The sequence below is a fragment of the Tyto alba genome, unplaced genomic scaffold, assembly GCF_018691265.1.
Source record: "Tyto alba isolate M040663 unplaced genomic scaffold, T.alba_DEE_v4.0 Super-Scaffold_33, whole genome shotgun sequence".
NCBI lineage: Eukaryota > Metazoa > Chordata > Aves > Strigiformes > Tytonidae > Tyto > Tyto alba.
In genome coordinates, this window is record NW_024881308.1 from 1,641,239 (window position 1) to 1,653,906 (window position 12,668).

At 38.5% G+C, this 12,668-nt stretch overlaps 1 protein-coding gene across 1 annotated transcript in view; it reads left to right on the forward strand.

The window, feature by feature from the left end:
* Positions 1-12,668, forward strand: part of LOC104358645 (ubiquinol-cytochrome-c reductase complex assembly factor 1) — a 49,917-nt gene that overhangs the window by 32,102 nt on the left and 5,147 nt on the right. The window contains exon 8 of the mRNA XM_042801122.1: positions 12,233-12,310. Coding sequence (XP_042657056.1) covers positions 12,233-12,310 — 78 coding nt within the window. The remainder of the gene's footprint in view (positions 1-12,232; positions 12,311-12,668) is intronic.

Sequence of the window (12,668 nt, forward strand, 5' to 3'; positions counted from 1 at the left end):
TTTTTTGTGTCTCTGGCAGATTCAGTAGCACCCATGTGTTGTGGCTTTGATTAAAACAGTATGCAACTGTTGTTGGCTCTCCCAGCTCACCAGTTACCACTGCCACCTTCTGTCGTGTCTCTGGCTGTTCCCTTCCTTCTGTATCAGGAAGCTCTAGTTGCAGGTACCAGACGGTGCTTGGTAAACTGCTGCTGACAAGGAGAGGTTGATTGGTTTTCTGTCCACATCTACCTTCCACTGAATGCTTCCGAATGGTAATTCTGGCCGAACTTAGGGGTGTTTGAAGTGCTGTATTTTACACAAATTCTGGACTTGTCTTCACAGGGTACAGATGGTACAAGTGAGATCTGCTTCGTACTTGGAATCTCTTCTCTAACCTTTATTTTGGGAAGGGTTACTAGCTTTGTTTTATTGCTTTGTTTCTGAGAGCAAAACGTGAGTGCAGCTTCACAGACTACAGTGATTGTTTCCAGGAGAGAAAGAGACACAGCATGCAAGAGAATTTATTTTCTTTTTTTTTTTTTTCCCTCTGTGACAGCCAATGCATTTAGGCTAATAGGATCTTCATTGAGCTTATATCTGTACAACTATGGTAATGAATCTTGTTCTTTCTCAGTCCTGCTATCCTGTTAGAAGAGCATGGTCCTGTTCTCTGGGTTGCCTTCCTTGCTTGATACTTTCATTTTGTTAGGTGCACTGAAAGTATACTTCCCCACCTGTTCCTTTGTTCTGTGGTACACTGACTGTATCACTGCTTTCAGGTATGCCTAATTTTGGAATTTACATGTAGTACATAAGCAATTACTTAATAAATTGCACCCATTCTCAGTGTTTTTTTCCCTTCCTTGTCCTTGGTCATTTTTCTGTTACCCTAATGCCTGAATTCACTGGACCTTGTATCTGATTCCCTTTTCAGCGTATGCATCTGTTTTCATGTTTCCCATCTGTCAGGATGTTATATACTTCTCCCTTCCTACTACTTATCTTGTAGAAATACTAGTTTATCTCTGTACTTTTTCTTACCTCTTATTCATTCTCTTTGTTTCATTGCAGGGCCCCTTTCTGTATGTCAGACTGTCACTACTATCTCTCTCTCTTCCCTTGTGTTCCTTCATGATCAACGAATCCTTTTACAAACATCAGTGCCAGTTGGGCCTGCTCTCCATCCTTGACACGCTGCTTCACTGATTCTGTGGTCACATGCTACCTTTATTCAACATGCTCATCCAGCAACCTCCTGTTGCAAAGGTCCACAATGGAAGCTCAGGATATGTCCTCTTGTCTGCTTGCTTCAAACCCACCCTTGCATGTTGAAGCATCTTCATGATTTTGCTTTTTTCAACTCCAGATCTATCTGTTCTTCAATTCCTTTATTTCTTTATCTGAACACTTGCTTTCCCATCTTAAATCTCATTTGCATATTTGCCATTATCAGTGCTTTCCTCCACTAATATCCTTGTGCTTCATCTTTTTTTCTCTCTGACCTAGCCATCACTCATATGTCTTCTGAAAACTGCTGATGAAAACATCTTTCTAGCTTGTTGCTCTGGCATAACGTCTCCTGACAGTCTCCACTAATGAATTTTTTTCGCTTCAGTAGTCTGTAGTATGTACTGGGGGAGTGGGAGAGCAATCTCCAAGTCCTGGCAGTCTGCATCAGTTTCTCCTGCAAGCAGCTCTGTGCCACTTTAATTGTCAAACTCCTTCAAAAGCCAGTCTTAAATTCTGCTGCAGACACAATGTCTTCATGTTTACAATGTACATACTACAATGGCTTGTAGCCTGGCTAGGTAAGTGGGTTGCAAATGTTGTATTTTCCTGTCAGAACTCAGTTTATTTTGTTACTTCATTTTCTGACTTCTCTGGCCCATTTTATCCATTTATAAATCTGGCAGTTCTGTGAAACCCTTATTTTTGACTACTTTTGCTAACAACTGCCACAGTAGAATAAATGATAATGATCAGGAAGTGTAAATGCAATACATTCAGTAATTCCAATGCTTACTTGCTTCTTTGATTTCTTTTACTACTTTAGTATAAGCAACAGCATACGATACTTTTGTACACATCTAGGCAAATTGATGTGTTTTTCTGTTTTCCATTCTGGTTTGGGAATCTCAGTAGATTCTTTTCATTCCTTTATCCTCAGTTGTTGTGTCTTCTGTTTCTGGTCATACGCAGCATTTGCTGTGTCTCTACTAGTTAATTATCATTACACTTCTGTAAGAACTTGAATGTTGTTGTTTCCATATTCAAAGGGCAGGAAATAATGCAAAAGGTTAAAAGATTTGACCAAAATACCAGTGTACCTGATCTTAGAGATCTCTATTTGTTGCTAGCAAAACATGCATCATGTTGATTTTCAAGATAGTCAGGTGGCCTTGTGCCCACAGGAATAACCACACATAAAAGGGGAGGTTCATCTAGTGGTATGGGTATCATGGATGGAAGATGGGGTTAGTACAATCTTGGTTTATGTGAAATGAGCAACATTGATCTGAACCGATTTTCAGGTGGCTTGGCCATGGATTCTGTAACTCCAAATATATTTGGTTGGTAGCAGCAGGCTGGCAGGGCTGTGAGTGACCTGTGGTTTTTAGGGGGCGTCATCTGCACTGTATCGTCATGTGTCTTGTTCGTGCTAAAAGTGCTACTAGTTCTTCTATTGTAAATGCTACTTGAAGATCTCATTTTTTAAAAGTGAGGAAATGGCAGAGGCCCTGTAATTGATGGAAGTCGATGGCTAAAGCCCCAGAGGACAGAGCTGTGTGCCAAGAACCTTGAAAATAACGTGTCTCATTGACAGTATCCTAAATTTGCCCTTTTGTATTTCATGTTTTATTATGCAAGAGGGAAGATGTCCCATCTGGTTTAATCTGTGTTATTCAGGAAACAGTGTGTAAGGAAATTTTTGGCTTCTTAAAATCCTTGCCCATGCTTTTAGGATCTTCTGGAAGTTTTTTTTTTTTATTCATAGCAGCATCAAGACTGAATGAAATACAGAAGATGGAAAACTCACAGTATCTTACCATGCAGCTTTTTCATGGTTCACTTTTCTCCTTTGCCTTTTACTTGAGGGCAGAACTCGGGTAGAGAAATAATTTTTGTTCGCTTCTGAAAGGTTACAGTAATAAAGAAACTCTTGTTAACATCAGAGTATATGGCAGGCAGGAGTTTTCACAGTCTGGCATTGTTTATTTTACCAGCAATTTGGAACCTTCTGCACTCTTAAAATATTGGCAAGAAAATATTTAACTGTTAACTATTCTGTGGCATGCATGTGTTTGAAGCCCTGGGGAGGAGGAGTGCTTGGGGAAATTGGGTTTTTCTCAGCTTATGATTGAAACCAGAAGGTGCAGAATATTGGTAGAAGGTGAAAGCAATGTGACTTCAAATTAGAATTTTACCCAAATGTGGAACCATGGGAGAATGTTAAACAGGTCATGTATGAACAGGGCTCTGCTAGGAAATAGTGGGAAGTCTGATGGAGCAAATACAAATACACCAGTCTGCTAGGCACTACAAAAATTACTTTGAAAGTGAGATGGTGTGATGAGTATCTGCATTTGTCCTGGCCTTAATCACAGGATAAAGGTTGTAGCAGTACTAGGTGTTAGCATCAAGGATTAAGCTTGTTAATTGCTTACTAATTGTATGTACTCCAGCAATTGTCACTCCATTTTGAAATGAAATTAACTTATTTTATTGTGAGAGTTTTTTAGGGGAGGAGGTGTGGCTTTCTTTTTTGGAAAGGAGATGGGTGACTTGCTGTTCCTATCCAGTAGAAACTTGTTCTGGTCCCAGATTTTTGGAGAAAGGATGGGGGTTTTTATTTTTTTATTTTTTTTTTCCCCTAGGGGAGGATGATCTATTTGATATGAGCAGGATCATTCTTGCTCTTACTTCTACATAAAATGTAGCTTCTTCCCATTAAATTACTAAAAGCTATGGTAAAGGTATTTTTTTTTCTTTCCTAATTTCACTAGCATATTGCAGATGAAATTCTTATCAAGTCAGCAAAGTGACCTGATGACTGGTATCCAGGATCATCTAATGAGCTGTGGCTGTCTTGCTGCAGGTCAGGGCAGGAAGAGATACTAGTCAATATTTGCAAAGATCAGCAAAAAATGAACAAAACTGAACGTACTCAGAAGTTATTTTCCTAATACCAGATCAAGATCCAGGGTACTATTTCTAGGAATGACTAAAGATATTTGGGAAAAAGTATAAGAAACAGAACTGTGTATCAGTATTTCTTCTGGTATATTCTCTTGGCATCTATTAATGAGTAATAGGAGAGTTGCATGGTGACCATCATACTTAATAGTTACTAACAGAAATCCTCTATGTGTGTGTAGTCCCTTCTTTACCCCTTTCATATTTTTTGCTCTTTAATGTCCTGGGCTATGATTTCTGCACTTAATTGAAATGAGTACGAGCATGAGAAAGTACTTTATTTTTAAAGTATTATTTGGTCAATTAATCAGCTTCTTTTCTACATCTTTTTTATGAGAAACAGTGAACAGTAATTCCTTGTTTACCTGCTTGATACTACTCATGATTTTACCTCTCCATCATCTTCCTCCTCATTCCTCCTCATTTCTCCCTGAATATAACTAGTGTTTCCTCATATGTCTAAGTCTAATCACCTTGGTCTTTTCTGTGTGTTTTCTGTTTCTCTTCAATCTGTTCTGAGATGAAAATGTAATAAACATATGCAGCATTGTATATGTGGGCATGCTATGGATTTATGAGAGAATAGAGTTCCTCTTTTGTTCTATATTCCTTTCATAATAATTCCTAAAATTTATTGGTCTTTTTCTTCACTATTGAATTGTTGAACTGAATCTTTTTTTGAGATTTCTCCACAAAATCTTTTGTAAGAACAATTTCTGGAATTGTAGCTGTTAAATGTGTACACATTGTTATATAAACCTCATGATTTTTTTTTTTTTTAACACCTACTACTAGTGTCTTTATCAGCAGTGAATATTACTGGTCATAATTATCTGTGATTGTTATTTTAATTTTTTTTATTATATTTTCTACTAATTTGTACTTACCTGGTTCTGCTAAAATACTTTTCAAAATGGTTGTTACCTTTCATGGCTCTGAAGCCCTATTGAATGTTACCTAATACATTTAATTTAGTTTAGTACTATATGATCTCAGGAATTTTGCTGCTCTTTTATTAAGTTATCTTAAGTCTTTTTCTATGGGGAGATCGTATCACATGGAAAATGATGGACACTCAGAATAATGAGTGCCATGAGAAGGTGATGGAGCAATGTGTGTTCACTGTCTCATCCAGTGAAAAAACTGGGCCACCACATGAAACTAGCAGGAGCCAGTTTCAGAAGAAACAAACTAGAGGTGGTGGTTCTCATTGTGGGTAGTAGACCAGGGTACTTGTTACTGAAGCGTGTTGTAGATGCAGAAAGTTTACTGGACAAGTTGCTTGACATACAGACCTTTTGAAGGTTACTATTGTTGTGGTTTAAGCCCAGAGGGCAACTGAGCACCACAAAGCCACTCTCTCACTCCTTCCCCCTCAGGAATGGGGAGGAGAAAATAAAACAAAAGACTCTGGGATTGAGACAAGGACAGGGAGGGATGACTCACCCATTATGGTTACAGGCAAAAGGCAGACTTGGTTGGGGAAGAAAAAAAAGAGTATCAATTAATTTGACCACTAGCACCACTTAATTTAGCAATCAGAGTAGGATAGTGAGAACTACAACCACATTTTCAAAACGCCATTCTCCCCTGGCCTCTGTTCTTCCTGGGCACAGCTTTGCTCCCGATTTCTCTCTCTCCCCCGCCTCAGCAATTCAAGGGGCAGGTGATGGGGCTTGCAGTCAGTTCATCACCCGTTGTTTCTGCTGCTCCTTCCTCTTCATGGGGAGGACTCCTCATACTCCTTGCCTGCTCCAGCATGGGCTCTCTCCCACAGGAGACAGTCCTCCGTGAACATTCTCCAATGTGAGTCCTTCCCACGAGGCTTCAGCTCTTCATGAACTGCTCCAGTGTGCAGTCCTCCCAGCAACAGACCGCTCCAGTGCGGGCTGCCCTCAGAGTCTCGGCCGCCTTTGGGCACAGCTGCCTGCTCTGGCGTGGAGTCCTCCACAGGCTGCAGGTCGGCATCTGCTCCATCAGTGACCTCCATGGGCTGCAGGGCACAGCCTGCCCTCTCACCACGGGCTGCAGGGGGGTCTCTGCTCTGATCTGCCTCCCTTCTTCCTCCTCCTTTCTTCAGCCAACCTCAGTGTTTGCAGAGGTATTTCCTTTGCAACTCCTCTTCCTCCCAGGTTTCCCCTTCTTAAATAGATCATCATAGAGATGCAGCCACCATCACTAATTGGCTTGGCCTTGGCAAGAGACAGGTCTGACCTGGAGCTGGGGGAGCTTGGAGAAGCTTTGAGAAGCTTCTCACAGGAGCCACCTCTGAGCCCCTTCCCCTGCTATTGAAACCCCACTGCACAAACCCAACACACTATATAAACAAATATCAAGAGTAGAGAATTGTCTGGAGCTGAAATTGGTTGGGAGAATACTTGGAGGAAGCATGTACCATCTTGTAGTCTTTTTACTTTTCTCAGTGTATTGGTTACTGTTGAAGGCAAAGATACCATGTTAGGTGGACCCTTGGTCTGATGCAGTACAGTGGTTTTGTGTGTGACTCCTTCTGACAGTTACCGAGGTTTGTCTTGTTAAGGAGATTGAGTTTTACAGGATCTGTAAGTGCTCATGGTGAATATCTACCTTAATAATTTATTTACCTTTACTCCTGTCTTGTCCAGTTGCCTCTTTTAAACTTGCTTATGTAACTTCCTTGCGGTTTATCAGGCTGAATTCTTGATTTTGGTGTGTTCAGAAACGTTCGTGATCAATTTTAGTCTTTTAGCAAGCATATTTTTCTTAAGAGGCATTACAGGAAAAACCCTCTACAACTTCTTGCCTTCACAGAGAATCAGCATAACAAGACAGAGAGTACAGTGATTTTTTTTTATTTTTTTATTTTTTTTCCCCTTGATCTTTCTCTTGACTGGTTGTCAATGAGCTCTGCCAGCCACGTACTACAGAGAGAAAGGAATTCAGAATAAGATCCCATATTTTTAATACAGTTAGGATTGTACTGTGATCTACTCTGCATCTTTAACTGTTACCATGGCAGAGTTTCCAAATTAATAGACTGCAAGGTAGAAACATACCTCATTTTCTTGATACTAGATAGCTAGGGGTGACCATCTGTTTTTGCTGAAATATGTAGATAATGTTGTATAACTTGCTTTTCTATGTCTGCTTGAAATAAATGCTCCAAGGAGTGTTATTGATGATTATGCAATTGTTATGAAGGTACCAGAGCATTCAAAAGTCTTTTTCCATTAACCTTTTCATGGGTTGAAGATTTTGGCAGGAACTGGTTCTGATGCAATCTAAGAGTTAGCTTCTGTCTAGGTTAATACAATATTGAAGTTAAGTTGTCACTGAACATTGAAGAAGGCTTTAAAGACTGTTCTCTGAAGTTAATTATCTACAGAGGTGCATTACAAAACTACTTACTTTTAGTTAGAAAATTAGAGAATTTATTAGAAAAGTTAATAATTTGAAGTACATGGGGGCTCACAGCTGTAGCTAATTACAAGCCAGTAAGCTTGTTTGCAGACAAAGTAAGAGAGTGATTAAAAGTCTCAAAAAATGAAGATTGGAGAAATAATTTCTGCAATGTCTTTGTCATTTGACAGCTACGTAAGATTGCCTGAAGGAACTGGCCTTTTTGGCCCCTTGCTACTGAGATATTTTTAATCTGTTGTATTAACGTGATCTTTTTGATTCTAGGTACAGTCTCAGTCATTTTCAAAATTACTGTCCTACAAGTAATAGTTATGTTATTGGAGGAAATAAAAGGGCTGAATGCAGGTTTTCCCATTTAATGTCATGTGCATTTATTAAAATGGCAACAAACATTTTAAAAGCCTATATATAACTATATGTGGTTATATATTATCTATAACTAATGTAAACTATATATTGTAAGTCATTCTTCCCAAATGCAACTTGAGAGAAGGTTCATAAAAAGCCTAAATGTTTGAAGAGTGACATTTTTTTTGTCGTGAAATATTTGTCCTGTGTCTCCTTCAGGAAATTCTCTTAATATTGAATGCTCCAGTAAATCAAAAGTGTCAGTAAGAGTTGATTGATGTGTATGGCAGTGTGGCTAACAGAGGTCCCCAGAGTAGACTCAGTCATAACAACAGAAGTGTACTCATACCTGCATAACTTGTTTTGCACAAGAGATGGATTAGTTTTTACTGTATCAGCATAAACCACTACTTTGCTATTACAACTTTAACCATTCCAGGAGTGTGCTGATGATGTAGTATATCAGTGTAAACATTACTTTAAAGAGCCCAGTCTTAGTTTGACATGGTGGCTGTGCTGACACACCTACTGTGTACAAGTACAGGAGCAAATACATTGTACAGAAGAGGCTTTTTATTCTGGCAGGAATGATATAATGAGAATGAGAGTGTGGAAACTTAAGCCAGAAAATTCAAATATGAAATGAGATACACATGTTCAACTGCAAGGGTGATATGCTTTAGCCAAACACAACTTACAGAGCTTAGTACAGAGGGAACCCAGTGAAATGTAACGGTCTGTGATATGCACAGGGTCAAGTTCTATGATCTAATCATTTCTTCTGGCTGAAATCTCTTCATAAAAAAAAATCTAGTTCAACCATAGCTTATGGCCTAAAGAGAGGAATTGCTGCATGAAATTCAATGACTAGCATTTGTACAAGGTGCAGTTAGAAGTGTCCCTTCTGGCTTTATAGTCTATGGATGGATTAATGTGTTAAAGTGGCTTAAGGGTTCAACACATGCTGGCAAAAGCTGTAACAGAAAGAAACTTCTGTTAAAGTGCTTTCAAATAATGTAGCTCAGGGACATCACAGCTATGTCTACACCATCATTTAGTGTGGTCTGACAGGAACACATTTGTTAAGTGAAACAGTTGATGATCCAGCGTCCCTGCTCCACAGGGATGATCTTTACCTTGCGCTGGTTCCAGGCTGATCCCATGGGCTGAATGTCTCTTAGCAGGTAGAATGCATTAGAGCACACTTTCCAGTTTGTGCACACTGAGACTTCTCTGCAGTGTAAAGCAAAGCATGGTAAGTGGGGGGTGAGGAGGAGACGCATTACAAAAGAATGCTCTCAATCTAACAAAATACATTAATATGGACTAATTCTATAGCAGCTTTCTCTTTAAAAACTGTGCCCATACATAAGATATTTTCACACTTGTCCAACATATACAGTGAAGCAGTGTGCTTTTCCTTTCAGAGAAATTTTGTTAGAATACAAAATCTTAACAGAGACTTGATACTGTAAATTGCTGTATATAGCAGTAAGTCTCACCAGTTGGCTGTTGAATGGTGCATATAGAGCTAATTGAGGCTGAAGATGAGGTTTCTTACTGCAATATTATAATAAAAATGCAGTAGTCGTATGCTGTAGTCATCTTGCAGGCAGAATGTGGGATCATGGAGTCTTTCAATGAAAAGTTGTGACATGTAGTAGGAAGATATGTTAGGTGTACATTTCCTTCTTCTAAAGGTCTCATAAATGTGAGAGATGTACCAAAAATATATTCCTTGTTTTGAATTGAGATGGTTCTGTGTGTCAATTTAGGCAATGGTATATAAATTTATTCTGGTGACAGCTCTGCAATGAATTGTTCCAAAGAAGGCAAAGGGGCTAAGTTCCTAGAAGAGCTCCAGATGTTACTGATTCTTTTCTTGTTATTAGCAATTACTTACTTGGAATTGTCTAACAGTTTTTCTTCTAAATAACAAACTGTGAAAGAGTCAGCAGGATCATGATGAACCAGATCATGAAGCTTTCCAGTGGTAAGAACATGTATAAGCTTAAAAAGAGGAAGTGTTTCCAGCAAATGCTGATTCGAATTTACTCATTTTTATTGTTTTATAAAGAAGGAATTTTTTTCTACAATGTTTGTATTTGACCAATGCTAGTTGTATTATTCAGAAACTGCAGTATTCCTTTAAATGTAATTTTATTGCCTAAGATACTGCACCATCCCCAAAGTCATATTTTATATTTTAAACTGTTTGTCTTTTAAGATGTATTTATTGCTGTGTTTGTTTAACTTTATCTCCTTCATCATTCTATTTCTTGCTAACTTAAAGCTGCTGCTTTTTGTTTTTAGTATAGAAAGCTGCGTCCCTAGGGATGTATAGTCCAGGACTTGTCTCTGTAATGGGACTATTTGTTTTCTTTGCCCCTTGCAGTTGCCTGCTGTAACATTTGTAGTATGTGTTAAGTAATCCTTGAGGTAACATTTTTATTATGTCATAAAAAGTGCGTGGCAAATATATAATAACTCATGGAATTTGTTTGTTTAAAATGGAAGGATAATTTATTGAGTGTGTTACATGAGACCTGCTCCCCCTTATTAGAGCTGTAGAAGTGCAGCTTATTTAGAAGTATGTTCTATTGAGAAAAACCACGATCTCTGACATGCATAGAAAGTTTGAGCATGGTTGGGTAGAAATGACATCATAGTTTATGTACTCAATAAAAATTTAATTAAGTCATTACAGAAGTTGCAGTCATCATTTAACCCTCTGATTTCTTATGTTTAGTTCTTTTTTTAAACATTCAGTAATAACCAGTCTCCAAATCTTGATAGCATATAAAATATCTGCATGAATTTTAATAGTTTATATTAATGGAAAAATATGAGTAACTGACATAAAAGGAATTTTCCTTGTGTTTGCACTATATGCATTTCTTTTAAAATCAACAGATGAAAAAAGATAGTGGTTTAATGGAAGAATATTTGAACTGGAGATTTGCTGGTGTGGCAAAAACTAATTCATATTTTTATAGAAAAGCTGTTGTGTAATTACCAAGATGAATACTCCTAAGGATACTAAGAAAGTATTTAGGACATGTGGTTCACACTGTCATTAAGTGTGGTAAGTTGTACATCAAAGACAGCAGTGTTCATTCCGTAGTAGAACTGATGTCCTACCCTGTATTCCTGTTGGCAGTTTCTTTTTTGTAAAACCTGTCTCCAAGCGCATAAGTATTCTGCTAGTATGTAGGTATGAAGATAATTATCCTTGTCATTTATACTTATGTTGAATGAGAGATCTGTAGGAAAGAAATGCTTGGTATCTCTTGGCTCTCTCATGAGAGTCAATACAAAGCAGAAGCTTTACCAACTGAAGCGTAGCTTAGCCCTCAGGAGAGGAACTGTTCATTAAATCATTTTGTTGATAGAAGTAAAAAGTCCAGGCAAAAGGAGTGGACAGTTTGTATGAGGGAGATGCATGTGAGGTATTTCAGCCATCACTCTGGACCTAGCAGTTGATCTCTCTTGGTTCTGTCTTAAGCTCACATGGGGTCAGTTATGCAAGCCAATGGGTAGCTTAGGCCAAACCAGCAAATACTTAAGTAACCGTTAAATTTAGTAAAAAGTCAGTGTGGAACTTGGACTGAGACACACTTACAGCATATGGGGGAAGTAGCTGGATCATCACAAACTCTGAAAGAAATTTAGTCATGGTCAAAAACTAGTAAGTGTGACCTTTCTAGTGAGATGCTGTAGAAACAGAATTCATGTGATTGCTGAATGAGAAAGTCAATATTGACAAGTAAGGGTGGGAGTGGTAGGGATGGTGCCTCTATCTTTAGCATTACAGTGCTTTTACTGTAATAGCACATCCAGCTCCAGAGTCCATGGTTTAGAAAAAAAAGGTGAAAAACCTCTGAGTTTCTAAAACACCCGTGTGAATGAATCAAGGTCTGAAAAACCTGCTTAATAGTTAAAATACAGTGGACCCTTCATTATCTTAGGCTATGCTGCCACTGAAAGGACAGCCTTGCCTTCACTCTTTCCCCAGCTGCATTTTTTTCTCTGCTCATGTAGCTTTAGGTCAGGGCTGTTGGCTGAGGAATTTTCTGCCATTCATGTGTTCTGAGTGACACTTACTTTCATTTGTGTACAGAATTAACAGAGCTGTATTGCATGCTGTTCTAAAATCTTTGACTGCCCTAACATTGTTTCTTACAGCCAGATCCTAAGCTATGTGGGCCAAAGCACTGTTGCTTCTTTGCCTGCTCAGTGGAACTGATAACATTTTCTCATCACCTCCTCTTCAGAGCCTATACAGACAGTTCTCTGTTTTATTTTTCAGATTAATTCTGTTGCTCTAAAGGAAGATTTGAGAAGTATGGTAGAAAATTTCTATGCGGCTCTGTTTGGATATGATGAGGTAATAAGGATGTTTTCAGAGGATGTGCGAGAACAAGTAGACCATCTGATTCATGAACACAGAATCCTCCTGATGGGCAAAATATTTGCTGTACATATCTTTGGAGAAATGTAATGTTATGGAGGCAAACTTCTTAGTTATTGCAATCATCTGATGCCTTGAATTGAAGTGTTTTTAAGAAGAAAGAAAACACACAGCATATTGATTTAAACCATGGGACATGAAAGGAGGGATGTTCTTTGTACTGCTTCACTGTCACTGCCTGACCATCAATAAATCACTTCCTCCCTCTGAATCCCATCGTGCTCAGCTATACTTTGAAAGCAAAGAGAGTATTTATAGGGAGTCTATGTGAGAG